At 38.6% G+C, this 26,645-nt stretch overlaps 1 protein-coding gene across 1 annotated transcript in view; it reads right to left on the reverse strand.

Moving 5' to 3' along the window:
* Positions 1-69: 69 nt before the first annotated feature.
* LOC128694980 (transforming growth factor-beta-induced protein ig-h3) overlaps positions 70-26,645 on the reverse strand; it is a 143,603-nt gene continuing 117,027 nt past the window's right edge. Inside the window, exons 8-17 of the mRNA XM_053785374.2 lie at positions 25,868-26,031; positions 23,230-23,373; positions 22,642-22,855; positions 15,464-15,601; positions 14,804-15,016; positions 9,659-9,828; positions 7,810-7,944; positions 7,321-7,527; positions 7,034-7,190; positions 70-970 (exon numbers count right to left, since the gene is read on the reverse strand). Of these exons, the coding sequence (XP_053641349.1) occupies positions 690-970; positions 7,034-7,190; positions 7,321-7,527; positions 7,810-7,944; positions 9,659-9,828; positions 14,804-15,016; positions 15,464-15,601; positions 22,642-22,855; positions 23,230-23,373; positions 25,868-26,031 (1,823 nt within the window). The 3' untranslated portion in view covers positions 70-689. The remainder of the gene's footprint in view (positions 971-7,033; positions 7,191-7,320; positions 7,528-7,809; positions 7,945-9,658; positions 9,829-14,803; positions 15,017-15,463; positions 15,602-22,641; positions 22,856-23,229; positions 23,374-25,867; positions 26,032-26,645) is intronic.

The following is a 26,645-nucleotide window of genomic DNA, read 5'->3' on the forward strand; positions in this document are numbered from 1 at the left end:
AAGCTAATATGTTGACTAAGGTAAGGTGTACTTCATATTATAAAGTAACTATAACAACCCAGACAGTGCTCTTCTTAGTCTACTGAAGAAAAAATTAGAACTTATATGTTCTTTATTTTGAAATTTCACATGTATTACTATCAGTTCAACAATAGTATTAATGCTGGTACTGTACTGATGTTTGTATGAGAAATTCTAAGAGATTACACTGCCTGTGTGTTATTGAGGTGTGTATTGCATGCATAAGCATGAATAATTAACTACATATCATCACTAAGGCACATACACGTGTACAGTACTTACAGACTGAAAAACTGGTTGTATAAATGTTAAAACTCAGAATACACTGTTTAATTTACATATACGTACTAACTTGAAGAATTTGTGTAATTTCAAGGCAAATCACCACTTGTATTCACAAAGAAAATTTTATAATGTAAATTAACAAATTTTCAATACCTTTCACTTTGTAGAATTTACTGTATGTGCTTGCTTGAGTTCATAAATATATACTTGCACTAGAAAGTAGATTTCACCTCACCAGTGATATGCCATTATGTACTATATCTACAAACAAGTATACTGTACTGTATATTAAAAACTATATATGCTTTAATGCAACTAAAGGTTCTCAAATTGCTTTCCACCACCCTATGTATTATCACTTATAATATCACATGGTTTCCCCATTATCCAAACAAAATTTCAAATCCAGGGGCAGAAAAAATTGGCCTATTAGTGCGGTCTTGAGAACCACCTTGTTGGCGAGGCTGAACGTTAACAAGAAGGTGATTGACAGTGTGAACCAGCCCATTCAATGTGGGAGCTGAGCAATGAGTTATTCGAGCAGAACCGGCCATTAGACGGCCAGAGCTAGTACGACGAACATGAATTGGTGTTCCCTCCACAGGCCTCTTATGATCCATGAACAACCAGGTGCTCGGGTTGATGCCAGCACAGCACACATGTTCTGTAAGTTAATTGTACGGTTCAACACAGGCTAGCAATTTTAAGTGAAGTGAATGATAAACATGTAAAAAATGCATACATTGCATAGACATTAAAAAATAACATTACAATCTAAACAAGATACAATACTAATACAACAAGTGTTGTATGTTTTGGAGTGTGTGAAAACTTTTTCAATGTGGAAAAATGGATGAGACATGACAATAAATAAGACCTGAGTGATATACATAATTTGTAAAGTGAGTAAACTGTGTGTTATTAAACGTTAATGTTTAAGTATTTCAGTTTGTTTACAGTGCTGTACGACCAACACGAATTTAGGGCTTATTTTTTTTTATCAGTCTGTAAAGAGCCAAAGAACCTCTGGATGTTTGTAAGAAAACTGTTTAAGGCAATGCTAAAATTCATCCACAAAAAAATATGTTCTAATTTTAAAATTTTACTGTACAGTGGAACCCCGAATTTCAGCTGTAATCCATTCCAGGAGCTAGGCCTAAACTCGAGACGGCTGAAAGTCAAAGCAATATTTGCCATAAGAAATAATGTAAATACAATTAATCCATTCCACACCGACAAAAATATTCACAAAAAATACATTTTTAAAGAATAACTATAGTTTAACTTGCATATAGTATTAAATGAGTAATACAATACATAAACATTTAAAATCACATTTACATACCTTTATTGAAGACTCTTATTGGCATCTGGAAGATAGGGAGGAGGAGAGAGGAAGGACTTATCATTGCCTCCACCACTGCCTCAACCACTTCCTCACTGCCACTATAAAGTTTCTTTGGGCCCATGGTGGCTTATTTCAGTCACAATCAATAAACAAGCACTAAACACAATGAATTTACTGTGAAATGTTCTGATGAGCGTGCAGGGTAATGTGTACTCAGGGATAAACAAAGCTAGACTGGCTCACGATGCCTACACAGTTAGGCGCGCAGGTGGACAGGTCTGGTATGCTGGCCAAAACAAGGGACAACGGCCAAAACTCGGGACAATATTTAGCCAAAAAAAAAAAAAAAAAAAACAGTTGAAACTCAAAGCGGCTGATACTCAGGGTGGCCGAAACTCGGGGTTCCACTATACAGGTTACTTCTTATATTTTATCAACCATTTAAAAAACAAATAAAAAAGATTATTCAAATATGGAAAACAAATCCTAATTTACAACCATGCTTTTAAGTTTTCGATAGTACTCTACAAAAGACTACCCTAAAAAATCTAAGCATATTAACCCTTTCAGGGTCCCCAGACTTGTTCTCAGGGTCGCCAAAATTAAAAAAAAAAAAAAAAAAAAAAAAAAAAAAAAAAAAAAAAAAAAAAAAAAAAAAAAAAAAAAAAAAAAATTCTCATGAAAAGATAAGAGAATCTTTTCCCGATCATAATGACACCAAAAGTATGAAATTTGATGGAAAACTTACGGAATTATGCTCTTGCATCAGCGATTTTGCCCACTTTGAGCCCTATTTTCGGCCAATTCCAGTGTACTAGTAGACAAAAATCATAACTATTTCGCTAGAACTCCATTTTTTTTTTTCTATCGAATGAGTACAAGAAACCACCAATTTACCGATTTCAACTATCCAATACAGTGGTCAGAATTTAGAAATTTTGCCAATTTCACACAAATTTCAAAAGATGCCAATTTCCAAATAGGGTCCAGAATAAACAAGAAAGACATTCCTGGCACTAAAATAACATTTCCTCTGTTCATTAGTTACATCCCCATGCTACTCTTACATTCTTTTGCTTTCCACTTTGAATTTTTATTCTCACAAAAAATAGAAGATTTACTGTTATGAAGACTACGGCATTAGTGTAGAAATGGTATAAATAATATCAGAGCACTTGTGAAAGAATATTAGACTCACCAGTTGACGTGTATTGGACGCTTAGCATGATTTGTTTACTTTTGAACTTTGGTAAAAATCGAACATTTCTGACTTAAAATGATCTGAGCCAAGTGATACAAAAGGTACATTGAGGTCAACGTTTTTTGTAATCTACATCTGCAAGGAAAAAAATATGAACATAAAATTTGCAATATTAAAATTTAAGGAAAGATGTAAAGTGAAGATGTGCCAGGCACTACTTTCATGTATATCTACTTTATTGATAATGCTGTACTGCCTTGTTACCTATGAGGATCTTGACACAGGACCTTGACACAGCTGTGTCCCATTATAAACAATCCAGAAATTTCATTTGTATTACTGACAGACATTCTTTTAGTGTCATTTAGTGTTCCCATTTCATTTAAAGAGTCAACAATGTTTTATCTGTGATTTACAGGCTTAGTGCTTCCTACTTAAGAAAAACTTTTTTTTTTTAACACAACAGCCATCCCCCACCAAGGTTGAATGACAAAGTAAAAACCACTCGCCATCATTCATTAATTAGTTGTCTTGCCAGACGTGCACAGACATCACAGTTCAAATGACCCTCTGAATCTCAACACACCCCACCTCACCCTAAGATTAAGATGTTTATTTTGACAAATTACATGGTTGTACAGAGGAATATAGTTGGGTGTACATACCAAAAGCCCCTTTGTATGCAGAGCATTTCAGGCAAACTTAAAGAGTAACTTAAGATTAGTAAGGCAATAATACATTGATCATATGGTCATTAGACGAGTTACAGTGAGTACAGGAGAACCGAACATTCTATCATTACACTATTGAATTAGTTAATAAAAATCACAGTATTACAATGTAATAATTTAAAAATTTACAATACGATGTATTACAGTTTAGTACTATTTAAAACAATGAAATTTGGTATTACAATGGAACAATTTACATTATGATTTACTGTATTACAATCTACTACTATTTAAAACAATGAAAAAACAGACATCCTAATTTCGAAGTAGTAAATGGTTGAGCATTCATCAGCACAATATGAGTAGCTTTTGAGAATCTGGTAGCGGTTAGGTACGGTTTGTCTGGTTAATTTTGGGTGATGAGGCGATTTCTGATTAGATAGGGATAGGGATCCTTTAGCGTGTTCTGGCAATGAATTCCAGATCTTCGGGCCTTTTACGTGCATGGCATTTTTGCATAGGGAGAGATGAACATGAGGGACATCGAAGAGTGATCTGTGTCTCGTATTATGGTTGTGTGTTCTATTATAGTTATAAAGGAGTTTGAGGGGAGGGTTTACATTAGAGTAGTGTTCTGTGTATATAGTAGGCATAATTTACATAAATGACAGATGAGGGAATAAATAGCGACATAAGCAAATTTGCTGATGACACCAAAATAGGCCGTCCAATTCATTCTAATGAGGACACTAGAGCACTCCAGGATGATTTGAGTAGACTGATGCAATGGTTGGAGAAGTGGGACATGCAGTTTAATATAGACAAATGCAAAGTTCTAAATGTTGGACAGGAAAATAACCATGCGGCATATAAACTAAATAATGTAGATCTTAATACTACTGATTGCAAAGAGGATTTAGGAGTTCTGGTTAGCAGTAATCTAAAACCAAGACAACAGTGCATTAGTGTTCGCAATAAAGCTAACAGAATTCTTGGCTTCATATCTAGAAGTATAAATAATAGAAGTCTTCAGGTTGTTCTTCAACTCTATAAATCCTTGGTTAGGCCTCATTTAGACTATGCTGCTCAGTTCTGGTCACCGTATTACAGAATGAATATAAATGCTCTGGAAAACGTAGGGAGGAGGATGACAAAGATGATCCCATGTATCAGAAATCTTCCCTATGAGGATAGACTGAGGGCCCTGAATCTGCATTCTCTCAAAAGGCATAGAATTATGGGGGATATGATCGAGGTGTATTAATGGAAAACAAGAATAAATAAAGGGGATGTAAATAGCGTGCTGAAAATTTCCAACCAAGACAGGACTCGCAGCAATGGTTTCAAGTTGGAAAAATTCAGTTCAGAAAGGATATAGGAAAGCACTGGTTTGGTAATAGAGTTGTGGATGAGTGGAACAAACTCCCGAGTATAGTTATTGAGGCTAAAACGTTGTGTAGTTTTAAAAATAGGTTAGATAAATACATGAGGGGGTGTGGGTGGGTGCGAGTTGGACCTGACTAGCTTGTGCTGCTGGGTCTGGTGCTGTGCTCCTTCCTTGAGTGGAGGTGACCAGACTGGGTGGGTCATTGGGCTTATCCGGAGGGGCGGGGGGACATGGACCTGCTCTGCATGGGTCAGTAGGCCTGTTGCAGTGTTCCTTCGTTCTTATATATACACACCCCTCTGGGTTTTCTTCTATTTTCTTTCTAGTTCTTGTTCTTGTTTATTTCCTCTTATCTCCATGGGGAAGTGGAACAGAATTCATCCTCCGTAAGCCATGCGTGTTGTAAAAGGCGACTAAAATGCCGGGAGCAAGGGGCTAGTAACCCCTTCGCCTGTATAAATTACTAAATTTAAAAAGAGAAAGTTTAGTTTTTCTTTTTGGGCCACCCTGCCTTAGTGGGATACGGCCGGTTTGTTGAAAGAATAATAATAAGTGTGGATGTTTTGTATATTTAGCAAGCTAAGACTCTTGAAAAGAGGTGGAGTGTGTTGTCTAATGCAGGAGTTAGTAATCAATAGCACTGCAGCTTTTTTGCTGGGTTATTAAAGGCTTAAGGTGATTTGCTGTGGTTGAGCTCCATACACAAATACCATAGGTGAGGTAAGGGTAAATGAGAGAGTGGTACAGTACTATGTATCTCAATTAGTTCTTCTAGCTTTGTATCTTTGAATGGATGCCTACTGTTTTGGAGACTCTTGGAAATTTTCTGTACGTGTGTCTGAAATTTGAGACTGCAGTCAAGGTGGAGACCTAGAAATTTGCCCTCTGCCTGTCTCAAAATCGGTGAACCATTTATCAATATGTTTAGCTGTACATTTGAACCTGTTTCCAAAAAGCATGAAGTAGGTTTTGTCTGTATTGAGAATAAGTTTGTTGGCAATCATCCAAGTAGATATTTTTAGCAGTTCAGAATTTACTGTATCTTTTAGTATTGTTGGGTTTGGGGGAGAAAAGACAAATTGTGTCATCTGCAAATAAAATGGGATTAAGGAGATTAGATGCATTTGGCAGGTCACTGATGTAAATGAAAAAGAGAAGTGGGCCAAGAATGCTTCCCTGTGGGACTCCAACAAGAACAGGTTCTGTAGTGGAGCTGGCTCCATTTGTGTATACATACTGGGTTCTATTGTTTGTCAAGATAAGATTTTAGGTAATCGAGAAAATGTCCTCTGACCCCGTAATGTTCAAGTTTATGGTGCAAAAGGTCATGGTCAACTGCATCAAAAGCTTTTCATAAGTCTATGAAAAGCCCCATGGAAAATTCATTTTTCTCGAGTGCAGAACATGCATAATAGCATCATTAGTACTTTTTATCGGTCTGAACCCAAACTGACAAGGGTTGAGTATGTTGCGGGATATGAGGTAGGAGTAGACTTGTTTGTGAATTAATTTTTCAAAGATTTTAGATAGGAGGGGGCAGGTTTGATATAGGCCTATAATTGTTCAATTCAGTTGGATCACCTTCCGGACTTCAGGACTCAAAAAGTCAAGCTAGCCAGTTTCTCTGAACTCCTTCATAAATGTTATTTTGGTCACACTCCAACAGCAGGTCAGGCCACAAGAGCCACTTTTCTCCAATTTAACATGCTGGATACTCAAGCAATACACACTCAAAACCTCCTTTGCCCCATCCCTCCCTTTCCTGATACAACCCCTACCCATCCTTCCATTCCAGTGGTATAGACCCTCTTGATCATCCTATTCTTCCTCAGCACTGAATTATACCTTTCATAACACCAGAATGTATCCTAATTTCTATGCTCCAAATTCTCTCCATAATAGTCACACCACACAGCTTTAAAAGAAAAAAAAACAACTCAACACTGCCTCCAGCCTCCTCCTCCTTGCAACATTTAAACCCTATTTCTCACACCCATATAAAAATTATGACACTACTATAGTTTATTCTCCTTTTTACCTCCTTAGATCAAATACTCTCCTACATCTTCCAAAAAATTATCACTAATTAACTTGTTGAGAAGTAACCTTAACTGAATTACCTTTGAGGACATGTTGCTTGATAAGGAGTTTCTGGAGTTCCTCATCTTCAAGAATCTGCTCAAGTTCCATTTCAGGAAGAGTTTTGAAGACGTGGTCAGTGGGAGCAAGGACAGTGAATGGTCCCTTTTCACTTAGTGTTTCATTGAGTCCAGTATCCTGCAGAATGAGACAACAGGTTTTAAAGTCTACAAAAATACAATACAAAGTAAACACAATCAAAATATTAAATATAGCTGCCACACTCCTTTGCCACAAAATCAAATAACTTCAAAGGAAGCAATAATACCTGCAACATCTTTGTGAAAATGGAGAAGTTGTCCTCCTCCTCCAAATGCTGCATCACACTGGTCTTTGGCATTTTAAGCATCTTTTCTACAATGTGAACCACTGCACCACAAGCCCGGGAATCCAGAATAGACACTCTACTACACCCAGCTGTCAGGCGAACATGGCGACGTCCATTGGTTCCCAATACACCAGACAAAATTGGTGACTGGAATTTTCATAATTTTGCATTAGTAAAACTTAAATGAAAATATATACCATCATGTATTTTAGCAACACAAATACTGCTAATCAAGAATTAGTACATCTTTGCAAGCTAATGAAACTTTAAATTTAAACTTTATTGTTATACTTTCAAGATTTAGTTATCTTTTGTCTAATATCTGCCTACTTATGTATAACAAACAAAGCCAAATATCAATTCTTTCCTGAAAGAGTATTTCTTGGCACCAATTAACTGTCCTAAATGCTTAATAATTACAAAACTTACTCGTGAATACAGATTGATTCTGAGAGGCTGTTCAGCGCGAGTTGTAGCAATATGATCATTAGCAATGTCATCAGCCTGAAGTGAAGGTGTGGCCATATGATACCTAAGAATGTCCCTCAGCTTACTGGGATTATTCTGCAAACAAAATGAAATTATGGTTTCTTTTTACACAGTAAACTAGCAACTCAAACTAAGGTAGTCATACCACAGGAACAAAAAATCAACAAGGAAATCTGGAATAATCCAAAATATGTTTTCAAGTATGAAGAATCCAAGCCAAAATCTTCTTCCAGTATTCACTCTCTGCTCAAGACAGAGACAGACACACACGACCAGCGAAGAGGCAGAGCTAGGAGCTATGACTCGACCCTTGCAACCACAATTAGGAGAGTATAGGCAGGCCCTGCTTTACAGCACTTCACTTCACAGCATTTCATTAATACAGCAGTTTTCAGTTATACCCATTCTTCATTTTTTCAGTCTTCCTACAGTAAATATTTTCACCATTCACTGTAAGCTAAAGATGAAAATATTTTAAGGTAAGTAATGTATGTACTGCATTTTTAGGCCTAGTTATATTGCTCATTTAATATATATAATGTAAACATGTTATCAGACTTTGATATGCATTTGAAAGTGAAAAAAGCCTATGATTCACTTTACAGCAATTTTTGCTTTACAGCAGTAGCCCAGAACCTAATCTGCTGTATAAGCAGAGCCCTCCTGTACACACAGACAGACATACACAGACACAGTTTATTTTCATAAACCTTGGAAAATTATCAAAAACACCTTTAAAAATCCAGAAGATAAGGAACCAAGCATAGCTAAAAATATCTTTGGTATTATGATATAATGAAATCCTTAAGATGCCTTCTTGACTCAAAAATTTTAACATCTGTGTTACACGTATATAAAATTGTAAATATCTAAAAGCTTCCTCACACTTTACAAAATGTCATGAATTTTTATGCATAACAAACTAGGAAAGAATCTAAGGTTAATTAGGCAGCAAATGTATTATTAGATATTAGTTGTGTTCCTAGGTAGTAGACTGGTAGACAGCAACCACCCAGGGAGGTACATGTACTATCATTCTGCCATGTGAGTGTGAAACAGAAACCTATAATTATTTTACATGGTAGGATTGCTGGTATCTTTTTTCTGTCTCAAACACACGGGATAACAGGTATATCTTGCTACTTCTACTTACACTTAGGTCACACTACACATGCATATACAAGCATATATATACACACACCCCCCTGGGTTTTCTTCTATTTTCTTAACAGTTCTTGTTCGTTATTTCCTACCTCCATGAGGAAGTGGAAAAGAATTCTTCCTCCATAAGCCACGCGTGTCGTAAGAGGCGACTAAAATGCCGGGGGCAAGAAGCTAGTAACCCCTTCTCCTGTATACATTAACTTGAAAAAGAAAAACTTTAGTTTTTCTTTTTAGGTCACCCTGCCTTGGTGGGATATGACCGGTGTGTTGGAGAGAGAAAAAAAATTGAGGTTTGTTTTCAACTTCTCGTTTTTATACATAAAATAAAGAAAACTCTTACCTGAAATTCAATAGTTAAACAATCTATAATAGAGCTGGATAGTGTAAAAACCAGTGCTGACTGTAATCTGAGCACAAGTCTAGTATATTTAAAAACTAGATAGTATATTCATAATTAATGAAATTTTGACGATTTTTAGGTTACACTGATCCAAGGAATTAGAGCTACTCTCCCCTTCCTCAGATCAAACATGACTAACCACCTGATCCACCTCTTCTAGTCTCCAGGTGCTGGGGTTTAGCACTTCCCACTAACAATCATAATTTACAATTAACATCTTTTTACCTTTAGATTATCTAGCACATCTTCTGGGATTTCATCAATAGCTCTGTTACTTGGAGCGAAGACTGTAACATCCGTCATACTTGAAAGTTCATCAGTCATTTCAGCTGCTTCAAGGAGATCTAGGAACCTCGTAAGGTTATGACCCTCAAGCACTTCTATCACTGGCTTAGCTGTTGATAAAGAATAACAAACATTGGTTATGAGTGTAGAAATGAATTTATCTTGACTGAGCATAAGAGTATACACTACACTTGATATGCTTACATTCTCTCAATGGACTACACTGTCATTCTCTCTACCTACCAGGTGTCTGTCATCAACAAATAGGGTGTGTATACCTGCTGCTAGTTCTACATATATGCTATGACAACTTTAGTTAGTCCCACCCAAATCCAACCTCTCTCAATGACACTGTTAATAAGAAGCTCAAAGATATCTACTTGGATAATTGCTAACAGACTCAGTCTAAATGCTGACAAGACCTTCTACATGATGTTTGGAAACAGAGCTACAGATATCCAACAAAGTGTTATGATCAAAAGTTCTCCTATTGCAAAGACAAAAGACAAAGATTGATTTATTTCTTTGCAAAGGTTACAATGTGTAATTACATTTTTGATGTGTTAGGTACAAAAAAAGCCACTATCATGCCAGGGAATTTCGGGCAGACTAATCCAAATACTTAAAGATTACTTAAGTCTAGATAGAATAAAGAAACAATATTAAAAGTAGTACAATTATACATTATACATTATGAAATTAATACTGGCATAAACAAAATTACAAGCAGTACAATTAATAATGGTACAAACAGTACCATTTTAAATAAATTCTGAGGATCCACTACAACAAATCACCCAAAGTCAATATTAACTCAACAAAACTCAGCTGTAAGAATAATCACTCAGTCTAGAGCCAGACAACATACTCCCCAACTAAACTTACTTAATATACATAAAATTCACTCATACTACTGTGCATACTACATATACAGGACAAGTGATTCTAATATCAATTCTTCTCTGAAACTTTATAGTTGCAACAGAACTCATAGGCATAATACCAGACAAAATCTCTGATATTCCATGTGTCCAAATCAACCTGTAAAAACTCAAAAAGGACATAAAATCTACAACTGTTTGCCTGAAGATTCCAGAGGCTCCCTGTCTGCCAACCACATCAAAGCTACTGTTAAACACCTTTTTACCTTAATGTGATCCTGTCAACAATTTATTATGCGAAACAAATTCTGAAACCTTGTCTTTCATTCATGATTATCCCTGGTCTTGTTCCATTCTTCCTTTAATTTTCATTTACTACCAGAAAGATGTTAGTTCCTTATACAGGTAGGTACACCACCGATTTTCCGGCACCCGTGGTTCCAAAGCTTTGCTGGATTAACTGTTTTGCCAAACCTATGGTGGTTACCTTCATCAAGACACTAACCCTGGCCAATTAGTTAACACTTCCCATATGTCTCTAAAGCACCATGGGATGCTACGACCTTAAAGAAATTTATTTATTTTTATTTTATTATCACACTGGCCGATTCCCACCAAGGCAGGGTGGCCCGAAAAAGAAAAACTTTCACCATCATTCACTCCATCACTGTCTTGCCAGAAGGGTGCTTTACACTACAGTTTTTAAACTGCAACATTAACACCCCTCCTTCAGAGTGCAGGCACTGTACTTCCCATCTCCAGGACTCAAGTCCGGCCTGCCGGTTTCCCTGAATCCCTTCATAAATGTTACTTTGCTCACACTCCAACAGCACGTCAAGTATTAAAAACCATTTGTCTCCATTCACTCCTATCAAACACGCTCACGCATGCCTGCTGGAAGTCCAAGCCCCTCGCACACAAAACCTCCTTTACCCCCTCCCTCCAACCCTTCCTAGGCCGACCCCTACCCCGCCTTCCTTCCACTACAGACTGATACACTCTTGAAGTCATTCTGTTTCGCTCCATTCTCTCTACATGTCCGAACCACCTCAACAACCCTTCCTCAGCCCTCTGGACAACAGTTTTGGTAATCCCGCACCTCCTCCTAACTTCCAAACTACGAATTCTCTGCATTATATTCACACCACACATTGCCCTCAGACATGACATCTCCACTGCCTCCAGCCTTCTCCTCGCTGCAACATTCATCACCCACGCTTCACACCCATATAAGAGCGTTGGTAAAACTATACTCTCATACATTCCCCTCTTTGCCTCCAAGGACAAAGTTCTTTGTCTCCACAGACTCCTAAGTGCACCACTCACTCTTTTTCCCTCATCAATTCTATGATTCACCTCATCTTTCATAGACCCATCTGCTGACACGTCCACTCCCAAATATCTGAATACGTTCACCTCCTCCATACTCTCTCCCTCCAATCTGATATTCAATCTTTCATCACCTAATCTTTTTGTTATCCTCATAACCTTACTCTTTCCTGTATTCACCTTTAATTTTCTTCTTTTGCACACCCTACCAAATTCATCCACCAATCTCTGCAACTTCTCTTCAGAATCTCCCAAGAGCACAGTGTCATCAGCAAAGAGCAGCTGTGACAACTCCCACTTTGTGTGTGATTCTTTATCTTTTAACTCCACGCCTCTTGCCAAGACCCTCGCATTTACTTCTCTTACAACCCCATCTATAAATATATTAAACAACCACGGTGACATCACACATCCTTGTCTAAGGCCTACTTTTACTGGGAAAAAATTTCCCTCTTTCCTACATACTCTAACTTGAGCCTCACTATCCTCGTAAAAACTCTTCACTGCTTTCAGTAACCTACCTCCTACACCATACACTTGCAACATCTGCCACATTGCCCCCCTATCCACCCTGTCATACGCCTTTTCCAAATCCATAAATGCCACAAAGACCTCTTTAGCCTTATCTAAATACTGTTCACTTATATGTTTCACTGTAAACACCTGGTCCACACACCCCCTGTTTAGTAGCTGATCATTTCTCAATGCCATCTGTGGGCTGCCCAGTAAACTGGTCTGGCAGCCATAGGAATTTCAAGTTCCCATTTATAATTTTGTCCATAAGCCACGCGTGTCGTAAGAGGCGACTAAAATGCCGGGGGCAAGGAGCTAGTAACCCCTTCTCCTGTATCCATTGCCAGAAAATCGATGGTGTACCTGTATTAATTCATGTACTTGGAGAGAGCTTCGGATATTAACGCCCCCATGGCCCGGTCTGAGACCAGGCCTCATGGTGGATCAGGGTCTGATCAACCAGGCTGTTACTGCTGGTCGCATGTAAGCCAACAAAAGAACCACAGCCCGGCTGATCAGGTACTGACTTTAGGTGCCTGTCCAGCACCTTCTTTAAGACAGCCAGAGGTCTATTGGTAATCCCCCTTATGTATGCTGGGAAGCAGTTGAACAGTCTTGGGCCCTTGACAATTATTGTGTTGTCTCTTAGTGTACTTGGGGCACCTCTGCTTTTTCATTGGAGAAATGTTACATCTGCCAAGTCTTTTGCTTTCGTAGGGAGTGATTGTGTGCAGGTTTGGTACTAATCCCTCTAGGATTTTCCAAGTGTATATGTGTATTATCATGTATTCTTCTCACCTGTGTTCCAGGGAATACAAATCAAGGGACTTCAACCGTTCCCAGTAATTTAGGTGCTTTATCATACTTATGTGTGCCGTGAAAGTTCTCTATACATTCTCCAGGTCAACAATTTCGCCTGCCTTGAAGGGGGCAGCTTCATCCTTAATGTATCTTTAGTAAGGATTGTATTAAGTTACTGAAATCCTTCAGTATATTATACACTAAGTTTTCTTATTATCTTGTACCATTTATCTCACTGTCTAGTAATTACAGCCTCTTCTCACTTAATGGTGGAGTTCCGTTCCTAAAACCACATCGGTAAACAAATTCATCGCTTAGCAAGGAGCATACTAGGTAGTGGGTTTGTATCAACGATTTCTGATATTGTTTTAGTGTCACCTTTGCACCATTTATAACATTTTTAGTATATTTTTAAATATACTAAATGGTGTATATGGTGTACATATATTGTAATGAACAGAAGAGAGGAAATCAGCCCTAATATATATTATTTAGGTATGCACACTGGTCAGAAAGCCCATCATAAGTCCGTGTCTTCGATAAACGAGTACGTTGCTAAGTGAGGAGAGGCTGTATACTTAGTTTTAAGGCTACCAAAATACCTCGAATAACAAGTAGTTAAACATGTCAATTACCCTAATTATATATGTGTACTGTGCAGTACTCCACTTGCTTTTGCTTTTTATACAGTACTTTAATATATCAATACAAAACCAACCAGTAAAAAATATGAACACTTTTAAATATTGGAACAGCAAAAATCCACATTTCATGATATACATGTACCAAACAACTCTTCAATGAGGAAGGGGGGACTGCCTGATTCTGGTGAAGGAATCATGTTACAAAGAATAAAAATTACCATTCCTTCCCTCAAATCAAACCTGTTTACCACCACCTCTTATTTCTCAGGCACTGTGGTCCTTTGGGTTTAACACTTCCCCACAAATACATAATAACTTGCTTGAGGAACTACTGCTTAAGACGTCTAAGAGTTTATGAGGGGAATACAAATAACTTTCTAGGATATGTAGTTGCTTTTTTCCATAATTTATGAAATACAACATTCAAAAATAATTCAAGAACACTGAAGCACATAATGCCGACTCGCTCATCAACACCAGCTCAGTGGGCAACTTTATTTTTTGGCAATATTATTTTTACCCTGAAAGGAGGATTTATCGATGCTGGTGCATTGCTCATGATCAAACAAATCAGAGCTATCCTTCCCTACCTCATATCAAACTTGTATTCTCACCAGCATTGTCAGCCCCACAAAGGTTTAGCACTTCATAATAATTATAATACAGTGGTACCTCGGGATACGAACAGCTCAAAACTCGAATAATTATGTAAGTGTATTTATGCAAGTGCTTTTGTAAGTGTATATTTTGGGGTCTGAAACGGAGTAATCTAATTTACATTATTCCTTATGGGGACAAATTCGTTTGGTATCGGCACTCGAACAGCCTTCGTATCGTATCCTGAGGTACCACTGTACTTGATTCAGAATAATTCTGTACATACAAACAGAATGTTACTTTAGAAAGCTTGAGCTTACCTTCCTGAGGCATGAGTGGGCTATCAACTATGTGAAGAACACCATTAGTACCGACAATGTCTCTAACAACAACCTGAGCATCCTCCACAAAAATCTTGTCGTCCTCAGTCTTCTCCAGAAGGAGGTAGTTCTCCAGCAAGTTGACAGTGCGAGCCTTGCCCTGCACCGCTGCAGAGCAGATTACATTGGGCAAGATATGATTCTTCACCACAGCTGCAATAAACAATATATATTGCATATATTAATTTTTTATTTTCAACACATCAGCCATCTCCCACTGAGAATAAATATACATACATGTACAGTGTACCGTAGTTTGATTAGCGCTAATGACTCACACAGGTTTAGCTCTTTCCACAATTATAAAATTATCACCAAAATATACAGTACACTTGGAAATATGCTTCACTCAACAGCCCTTCATGGGAGGTGTCTTGATGCTGGTGAAGGGTTTTTGATCCTAGAAATAAGAGCTACTCTTTGCTTCCTGGAATCAAGCCTGATTACTGTACCTCCCATTTCTTAGGCACTGTATGACCCCTACTGCTATAGCCCTTCCCCACTAACATATACTATAATTCACCCAGACTACATTAATGCATGCACTGCCGTAAATATCAGCAGTTTTAAAGCATTCAATAATACATAAAGAACATGTACCTTCAAGGCAAGCACTGCCATCAACCAAAGCCTCCAAAACAGACTCGGGAAGAGTCCTGAAGGCTGCATCAGTGGGAGCAAACACTGTCAACTGTCCTGGTTCTCTCAGCTGTGTCAGGAGGCCAGCCTGGCTCACCACTGTTGATACAGTATATTACTTAATGCAAAAAAAATTTAATTCATATACATATATAGTGACATCACTAACATGTATTTTTTAGCACTATCCTTTCATTTTATTTTGCCAGACCTACTTTGCATCTACAGAAATAAAAAAAACTGGGACAAGAGTTCATTTAATAACTAATCTTAAGTTAATTTTAAGCCAGCCCGTAATGCTATGCATATAAGTGGCTTTGGCATGCTGCTCTTACCTGTATTTTTTGTACCTCTATATATGCTAAAATTACTAAATAAATAAATAAATAAATAAATAAAATTAACATCTTTCTTTCTTTCAACATACCAGCCGTATCCCACCGAGGTGGGGTGGCCCAAAAGAAAAAACTAAAGTTTCTCCTTTTAAATTTAGTAATATATACAGGAGAAGGGATTACTAGCCCCTTGCTCCCAGCATTTTAGTCGCCTCTTACGACACGCATGGCTTACAGAGGAAGAATTCTGTTCCACTTCCCCATGGAGATAAGAGGAAATAAACAAGAACAAGAATTAGAAAGAAAATAGAAGAAAACTCAGAGGGGTGTGTATATATATGCTTTTACACGTATGTATAGTGTGAGCTAAGTGTAAGCAGAAGTAGCAAAACGTACCTGTAATCTTGCACATTTATGAGACAGACAAAAGACACCAGCAATCCTACCATCATGTAAAACAATTACAGGGTTTTGTTTTACACTCACTTGGCAGAACAGTAGTACCTCCCTGGGTGCTTGCTGTCTACCAACCTACTACCTACAAACAATTAACATATCCTTACATACATGTATTCAACATGTACTATATACATTTCATAAACAGATTCATTTTGTATTGGAAGTTTCAGCAGATACAAGATAATGATGCTATCTTAAAGTCTAAAATCTGCATGTCATATTGTCCTTACAGGGGGTTCCTTGATACTATGAAGGGATCTTATCCAAGGAATAGGGAGCAGTCTCCCTTTCCATGGATTAAACTATTACCTCCAATTCTCCAGGTGTTGTATTACTCCTGTATATTCCCCACGAATATACAGCAGTAATAACAATGAATGCTGTACTGTACCAAGCTACGGTGAGAGAGCTACTGGACCGAGAACACTTCAAACACACAATACTGCTTATCTTAGAGTCATGAACATTATTATACAGTGGACCCCCGCTTTACGATCAGCTCCCAATGCGACCAATTATGTAAGTGTATTTATGTAAGTGCGTTTGTATGTGTATGTTTGGGGGTCTGAATTGGACTAATCTAATTCACAATATTCCTTATGGGAACAAATTCGTTCAGTACTGTCACCTGAGCATACTTCTGGAATGAAATAATATCGTAAACCGGGGGTCCACTGTACTTGGTAGTTTAACCTTTTCAGGGTTTCGGCCGTACTAGTACAGCTTACGAGCCAGTGTCCATGACGTACTAGTATGCATAAATTCTAGCACCTTCAAATCTAGAGAGAAAGCTGGTAGGCCTACATATGAAAGAATGGGTCTATGTGGTCAGTGTTTACCTGGAGTTTACCTGGAGAGAGTTCCGGGGGTCAACGCCCCCGCGGCCCGGTCTGAGACCAGGCCTCCTGGTGGATCAGAGCCTGATCAACCAGGCTGTTGCTGCTGGCTGCACGCAAACCAACATACGAGCCACAGCCCGGCTGATCCGGAACTGACTTTAGGTGCTTGTCCAGTGCCAGCTTGAAGACTGCCAGGGGTCTGTTGGTAATCCCCCTTATGTGTGCTGGGAGGCAGTTGAACAGTCTCGGGCCCCTGACACTTATTGTATGGTCTCTTAACGTGCTAGTGACACCCCTGCTTTTCATTGGGGGGATGGTGCATCGTCTGCCAAGTCTTTTGCTTTCGTAGTGGGTGATTTTCGTGTGCAAGTTCGGTACTAGTCCCTCTAGGATTTTCCAGGTGTATATAATCATGTATCTCTCCCTCCTGCGTTCCAGGGAATACAGGTTTAGGAACCTCAAGCGCTCCCAATAATTGAGGTGTTTTATCTCCGTTATGCGCGCCGTGAAAGTTCTCTGTACATTTTCTAGGTCGGCAATTTCACCTGCCTTGAAAGGTGCTGTTAGTGTGCAGCAATATTCCAGCCTAGATAGAACAAGTTACCTGAAGAGTCTAAAAAAACAGTCTAAAAAAAAATCCTGCAGCACACAGTGCATAATGAGAAAAAAAAAACTTTGACCATGTTTTTGGATTAAAACAGCGACTTTGCACAATATTTTTGTATGGTATTTATTGTTGTATTCTAGTTTTCCTGGTCTCATTGTATAGAATGGAAGACATATTACAGAAATTGAGATGATTTTGACTGGTTTTACAATGAAAAGTACCTTGAAATTGAGCTCAAATTAGCAGAAATGTTCAATTTTTACCAAAGTTCAAAAGTAAACAAATCATGCTAAGTGTCCAATACACGTCAACTGGCAAGTCTAATATTCTTTCACAAGTGCGCCAATATTATTTATACCATTTCTACACTAACGCAGTAGTCTGCATAACAGTAAATCTTATGTTTTTTGTGAGAATAAAATTTCAAAGTGGAAAGCAAAAGAAATGTAAGAGGGGCATGGGGACGTGACTAAGGAACAGAGGAAATGTTATTTTAGTGTCAGGAATGTCTTTCTTGTTTATTCTGGACCCTATTTGGAAATTGGCATTTTTTGAAATTTGTGTGAAATTGGCAAAATTGCTAAATTCTGACCACTGTACTGGATAGTTGAAATCGGTAAATTGGTGGTTTCTTGTACTCATTCGATAGAAAAAATGGAGTTCTAGCGAAATATAGTTATGATTTTTGTCAACTAGTACATCGGAATTTGCAGAAAATAGAGCTCAAAGTGGGCAAAATTGCTGATGCGTAAACATCATCGAGACCGCTAACTTCGCAAGAGCATAATTCCGTAAGTTTTCCATCAAATTTCATACTTTTGGTGTCATTATGATTGGGAAAAGATTCTCTATCTTTTCATAAGAAAAAATAATTTGTTTTCTTTTTGAAATTTGGGGGACCCGGAGAACAAGTCTAAAGGAATAACAGGAAAAGTCGGTCGATGGATCTAAAATTTCCTCACTAACAGAACACAGAGAGTAGTCATCAACAGAGTAAAGTCCGAGGCAGCTACGGTGAAAAGCTCTGTTCCACAAGGCACAGTACTAGCTCCCATCTTGTTCCTCATCCTCATATCCGACATAGACAAGGATGTCAGCCACAGCACCGTGTCTTCCTTTGCAGATGACACCCGAATCTGCATGACAGTGTCTTCCATTGCAGACACTGCAAGGCTCCAGGCGGACATCAACCAAATCTTTCAGTGGGCTGCAGAAAACAATATGAAGTTCAACGATGAGAAATTTCAATTACTCAGATATGGTAAACATGAGGAAATTAAATCTTCATCAGAGTACAAAACAAATTCTGGCCACAAAATAGAGCGAAACACCAACGTCAAAGACCTGGGAGTGATTATGTCGGAGGATCTCACCTTCAAGGACCATAACATTGTATCAATCGCATCTGCTAGAAAAATGACAGGATGGATAATGAGAACCTTCAAAACTAGGGAGGCCAAGCCCATGATGACACTCTTCAGGTCACTTGTTCTATCTAGGCTGGAATATTGCTGCACTCTAACAGCACCTTTCAAGGCAGGTGAAATTGCGGACCTAGAAAATGTACAGAGAACTTTCACGGCGCGCATAACGGAGATAAAACACCTCAATTACTGGGAGCGCTTGAGGTTCCTAAACCTGTATTCCCTGGAACGCAGGAGGGAGAGATACATGATTATATACACCTGGAAAATCCTAGAGGGACTAGTACCGAACTTGCACACGAAAATCACTCACTACGAAAGCAAAAGACTTGGCAGACGATGCACCATCCCCCCAACGAAAAGCAGGGGTGTCACTAGCACGTTAAGAGACCATACAATAAGTGTCAGGGGCCCGAGACTGTTCAACTGCCTCCCAGCACACATAAGGGGGATTACCAACAGACCCCTGGCAGTCTTCAAGCTGGCACTGGACAAGCACCTAAAGTCAGTTCCTGATCAGCCGGGCTGTGGCTCGTACGTTGGTTTGTGTGCAGCCAGCAGCAACAGCCTGGTTGATCAGGCGCTGATCCACCAGGAGGCCTGGTCACAGACCGGGCCGCGGGGGCGTTGACCCCCGAAACTCTCTCCAGGTCTCCAGGTAAACTCCAGAGGGCCTGTGGACCCTGAAAGGGTTAAAGCCCCAACCAGCACAGAGTGACTCATATGTGCATCTGTAAAAACATAAAACTCCAACCACTTTCAAGATATTTAATGTGACATATGAAAGGTCACAACTTGAAAGTTTGCCAAACTACAATAAAAAGGACTACAAAAAAATATTTCTTCTCCCAGCTGAAATCAGCAAAGCAAGAACTCTGCTCAGCTTAAAATACACCTGAAAAAATTGCATCAGATGCAACAGTAAATTCTTGTGGCTCAGCTGGACATAGGAAACCCCATAAATTACAAAGAACCTCCTACCCCTTTCCATTTTATCAAATACTGTGCATTTTCCAGATATCAATAAATTTGTCCATAGTTCATTACTACTTGCTTAGCTAATTAAACAGTAAACCAGATGTTCAGTAGAGTATTTTAGTATTTGTTCCAGGTCTTGCTATGGCAGCTTTAATGGGTACAGTTTCATAGGTTTATTATTCTAAGAGATCAAGTTTTCACCACATGTTGTACAATGCAGCTTCCCACTGTCTCAGTGATACCTCTATTTAATGGAAGCATCAACAGTCATTCTAGGTAGTAGGTTGGTAGACAGCAACTGCCCAGGGAGGTACTACCGTCCTGCCAAGTGAGTGTAAAACGAAAGCCTGTAATTGTTTTACATGATGGTAGGATTGCTGGTGTCCTTTTTTCTGTCTCATGAACATGCAAGATTTCAGGTACGTCTTGCTACTTCTACTTACACTTAGGTCACACTACACATACATGTACAAGCACATATATACACACCCCTCTGGGTTTTCTTCTATTTTCTTTCTAGTTCTTATTCTTGTTTATTTCCTCTTATCTCCATGGGGAAGTGGAACAGAATTCTTCCTCCGTAAGCCATGCGTGTTGTAAGAGGCGACTAAAATGCCGGGAGCAAGGGGCTAGTAACCTCTTCTCCTGTATATATTACTAAATGTAAAAGGAGAAACTTTCGTTTTTCCTTTTGGGCCACCCCGCCTCGGTGGGATACGGCCGGTGTGTTGAAAGAAAGAAAGATCAACAGTCATGTCCATTAATGCTAGGAATTTTTATTGACCTAAGAAAAGCGTTTGACACAGTTGACCACGGCATCCTACTCCACAAACTTGACCACTATGGTATAAGGGGCCATGCGCTTGCATATTTTAAATCCTACCTTCTTAACAGGTATCAGTATGTCACCATTAAAGACACAGCCTCATCAATATGGCCACTTGATACTGGAGTTCCACAGGGAAGTGTCCTTGGATCCCTGCTCTTCCTCATTTACATCAATGATCTTCCAAACATATCCCAACACCTGAAACCCATTCTCTTTGCTGATGACACGACTTATGTCATCTCCCACCCTAATCTTGCCACCCTCAACACCATTGTTAACGAGGAGCTGCTCAAAATATCGACTTGGATGACAGCCAATAAACTTACACTTAACACTGGCAAAACCTACTACATTATGTTTGGTAGCAGAGCAGGTGTTGCGCAACTTAACATTAGGATCGACAACACTCTAATTGCCAGACATAATGAGGGCAAATTCCTTGGCCTATACCTCAACAACCTAAATTTCAGCACCCATATCCAACACATAAAAAAAAGTATCCAAAACGGTGGGGATCCTCTCCAAGATACGATACTATGTACCGCAAACTGCCCTTCTCACACTATACCATTCACTTGTATATCCATACCTCACCTATGCTATCTGTGCTTGGGGTTCAACTGCAGCAACACACCTAAATCCAATAATAACCCAACAAAAAGCCGCAGTAAGAATAATCACTAAATCCCATCCCTGGCAACACACCCCCCCCACTCTTCATAGATCTAAACTTACTCCCTGTTCAGAACATCCACACTTACTACTGTGCAATCTATATCTACAGGACCTTAAATTCCAATATTAACCTTTACCTAAAATGCTTTCTTGATAGCTGTGACAGGATCCACAGGCATAACACCAGACAAACATCTCTGACATTCCCCATGCTCGACTAAACCTTTACAAAAATTCAATTTATTTCAAAGGACCTAAAATCTGGAACACCCTACCTGAAAACTCTAGAACTGCAGACACATTCATCACTTTCAAAACTACAGTTAGAAAACATCTTATCTCCCTGATCCACCCCGACAACTAACTACATGATAACCACCTGGTGGTTCACAATTACACTCACTCTCCCACTGACTATAAAACCAGAAATGCTAATCTTAATCTTAAAATAATAAATCCTAACTAGTCATAAGTTTGCCTATGATACTCCAATATAGACACCTTGTATTGTGCCAAAACAAAAGCATTCACATTGCTAAACTCACAAATTATGATGTAGTCACTTAGCCTTAATACCATAATCTGTAAGGATTTAATGTTAAGAATTAATCTAAGTCTGCTCGAAATGCCTAGCCATGCTAGGTGTCCTAGTGGCCCCCTCTGTAATTAGTATTTTACAACATGTAAACCACACAATACCCAAAACCTGTAAACCCCACATTGTAACCCTTATAGAGAATAAACTTGAACTGAATTGAACTGAATGTCAGTTAAATCCAAATGTCAAGGTTTTTTCCATAAACAAAACAATAACAGATAATTCTGGATTTAACAGACATTGATAAATAAGACATGTGCAACACCTAAGTGCTGCATATGTCTTATTCATCAATATTTTAACTGTCATAAGTTAGGCATTTTTTGTTTTAACAAACTGTCAGTTCTAAAACATGAAACAAAAGTAGTAGAAGCCACCAAAGTAAATATACCTACATCGTTTCAAGACAGAGAACTGAGGATCAGAGGTGATGAGATCAGCCAGACTCTTAGTAACAGGCTCCAGTACTTTGGCTATGGTATGAACGACCCCATTGGTAGAGTGCTGGTTGACACTGACGAGTCTAGCACAGTTGACAGTGGCAGCTGGTGGGTTGGTGCTGTATGTGTTTATCCTGAGAGTAGAGTTCTCAGCCAAACTGTGAAGGACCTTCATAAAAAAAAAAAAGTTACTTTTCATGCAAACTTTGAAAGTCACATTATTAGGGACTCATATATCCTTAATAGGTTTTGATATCATTACTTGAGTGTATCATACTAGTCATAATACTAGGGTAGGACTATCCAAGGAAGTAAGGTACCCATCCCAGTCTTATATTAAACTATTCTGCTTTCCTACATCTTATATGACTTCTACCAGTTTAATAATAATAAATTTAAAATAAGTTTCCACTATAAAATTTTGAAACAGTCCTCTTATTACAGAAGCTCAACTGAGTCATCTTTACTTGTGATATTCATACCCAGAAGCATTTTCCTAAATTTAGTTTTCTTAAAAATTATTAAATTTGCTAACTTCCATACCTGTTCATCATGGAGGTCACTTGCATAAATAATGCCCTTAGTCACATGGGAGAGAATGAGAGATTCAGTATCAGCAGAGCGCCGCCGCCGCAAATACACCTCATTGAAAGACCGATCTCCTTCTAGACCACTATCTAACTCATTCTGAAAAAGATTCATGATGTAATTTAAAATCACTCAATAAGCATTTGCATTTAAATAAAAAATAAACAGACAAAACAAAAAACAAAACAAAAAGAAACAAACACACACACACACACACACACACACACAAAGCTAGTGAGAACACGGTGTGGAGCACCTAGAAAGGAGTGTTCATACATGACAACCAACATGGCTTTAGAGACGGTGAATCCTGTGTCATGAAACTACTGGAGTTCTATGACGAGGCAACAGAAGAGAGAGGGATGAGCAGATTGCATTTCGACACAGTACCACACAAGTGACTGGTACAAAAACTAGAGGAGCAGGCAGGAATAACAAGAAAGGTACTACAATGGATCAAGACATATCTAACAAGGAAGCAACAAGGAATTGTCCATGAAGAGGTGTAGGAATGTGTGCATGTAACAAGTGGGGGTTCCACAAGGATCAGTCGTAGGGCTGGTGCTGTTTCTTGTACACATGAATGACATAAGGTAAGGAATAGTCACAGGTATCCCTGTTTGTAGATGATGCAAAACTAACAAGGAAAATACAAGTGGATGAGGACCAAGAAAGGCTACAAATGGACCTGGACAGGCTGCAGGTCTGGTCTGACAAATGGCTCCTGGAGTTTAACCCCAGCAAGTGCAAAGTTATGAAGTTTGAAAAATGAGGAAAACAGACCACAGACGAAGTACAGCCTCAGGGGGCAAAAACTGCAAACCTTACTCAAAGGGAACTCAGCGTGATGACACCGGAGTACAGAAGGACTTGGGGTGATGTGATGATAATGTACAAAATAATGACAGGAAAAGAATAGGGACAAATCATTTCAGAGATGGGAAATGGGAACATGAGGGCACAGATGGACGTTGAAAACTCATATGAGTCACAGGGATGTTTGGAAGTATTTCTTCAGCCTTAGAGTAGTCAGGAAGTGAAACTATCTGGAGAGTGAAGTGGTAGAGGCAGGATCCAGGGATCCAAGCATAACTTTAAGAAGAGGTACACAGCCAGGAGAATGAACCTAGCAGCGACCAGCGAAGAGGTGGGGCCAGGTACTGACACTCGACCCCCACAACCACAGAAGTGAGCATGCATGCATGTATGCACAGTATACGCTATACCACGAATTATCCTTACCTCACCTATGGTATTTATGCTTGAGGATCTACCATGACCAATCACTTCAAACCATTAATAACCCGACAAAAAGCTGCAGTATGGATGATCACCAATTCCTGAACCAGACAACACCCCTCTGCTCTTCAAGAATGGGAACTTACTTAACATACAAAATATGCACTCATATTATTGTGCTTACTATATATAATCTTCTTTCAACAAACATATCAAACTGAAGCAGGGTGGCCCAAAAAGTAAAACGAAAGTTTCTCTTTTTAACTTTAGTAATGTATACAGGAGAGGGGGTTGCTAGCCCCTCACTCCCAGCATGTTAGTCGCCTCTTACAACATGCATGGCTTACAGAGGAAGAATTCTGTTCCACTTCCCCATGGAGAATATATATATAGATATAGAACAATAAACTTCAATATAAACCCTCCTCTCAAACTTCTCCTTAATAGCTACAACAGAACACACAGGCACAACACAGGGCCCAAAACACTTTTCAACATCCTCCATGTCCGTCTCACACTATGCAAAAATGCAATGCACATAAAGGGCCCCAAGTTCTAGAATTCATTGCCCAAACCAGCAAAATGTCCCCTGTCTGCCAATCAATTTAGGGCTATAATTAATGCTAGTGGCTTTCTTTGTGCTTAACAATATCTTATAATATGTAAATCACACAGTGTAAACTTTGCAAAGAAATAAAAATTTGAATTTGAATAAATGAAAGCTACATTGTTCTAGTAGAGAAAAGTCAGACATACACAACAGAATAAGCCTTAGCTGGGGCAGGAGTTTGTTCTAAGGAGACTGCTTTAAGCAATGAGATGAAAAGACCTCCTTAGAGAAAAACATTATCCTAATATATGCTTGTTCTGCTACACGTGTCTGTCTTCATAATACCTCACAAGTTAGAAGGCTAGACTACTGTATTTTCAAACCTGAATTATGTATATTTTCCCCTAATAACATCTACACATTTTCCTCTTTCTCCATGATACAGACTGAACAGTTTTAAATCACCAGTATGTAATATTTTTACTTTGTACAGTATTAATATAATACCCTTCAAAGGAACATACAATGATTGTGATGGGTTCTTTACCTGGCAAACTGGTACTATCTTTCTTTTCCTCCTCTGATCAACCCCGATACCTTTAACACTTCCAAATAAATGTGTTGTGTGGTAATACATTAAAATATAGAGGTACTTAAGTAAATAAAATAGCTCTATACGTAACCCAAATGGGTTTACTGCATTTTTGTGAATATATAATAAACGAACTATCCAAAATGTCTCAAGTGCATCATTCAAACTACATTTCTACAAGGAACATTACTCTCACAATACCAGCAACTGACCTCTGCCTCCAAGTCAGCAGTATATTCTTGCATGGCTTCATTAGTAGGAACAAAGAGAGTGATGTTATCCTTGAGGATCTCGTCAATTCCTACAGCTTTTGTCAGAGAGAGGAAATCTGTTGCTCCAATCTCCTGCAATGTCTCTTTCAAGTCACGCAACTCAACTGTAAGAAATTACAAAATAAGAATTTATAATAAATATGCAAAAATTAACTTGGCAATTGAACCATATAAAACATGTTACAAAACAAATTTTAAATACTTGAAAAGTATAAACATTTTTCCATTTTTGTAGAACATCTAAGAAAGAGATTTATCACTGACACCTTGTACCCAACACATGAAAAGTTCCAGCAGGTCAAGAGGTTTTTTCATACACTGGAAACCACAAGCTCCTTAATAGGGATGAAGCAATGGTTTCTCTCAGAAAATGCTGTTGAACCTCCAAAGCCACTCAGTCTGGACTTATAGGAATATTCCATCATCCCTCCCACACTTACATATAGCCAAAGTGGGGTGTTAGGTGTTAAAATCAACATGTTTGTCAATCAGAATGCAGGAACCATATAATGTATATACCTAGAGTTTACCCCTAGGTAGTAGGTTGGTAGACAGGAACTGCCCAGGGAGGTACTACCGTCCTGCCAAGTGAGTGTAAAACGAAAGCCTGTAATTGTTTTATATAATGGTAGGATTGCTGGTGTCTTGTCTGTCTCATAAACATGCAAGATTTCAGGTATGTCTTGCTACTTCTACTTACACTTAGGTCACACTACAC

The sequence above is a fragment of the Cherax quadricarinatus genome, chromosome 2 (assembly GCF_038502225.1).
Source record: "Cherax quadricarinatus isolate ZL_2023a chromosome 2, ASM3850222v1, whole genome shotgun sequence".
Taxonomy (NCBI): domain Eukaryota; kingdom Metazoa; phylum Arthropoda; class Malacostraca; order Decapoda; family Parastacidae; genus Cherax; species Cherax quadricarinatus.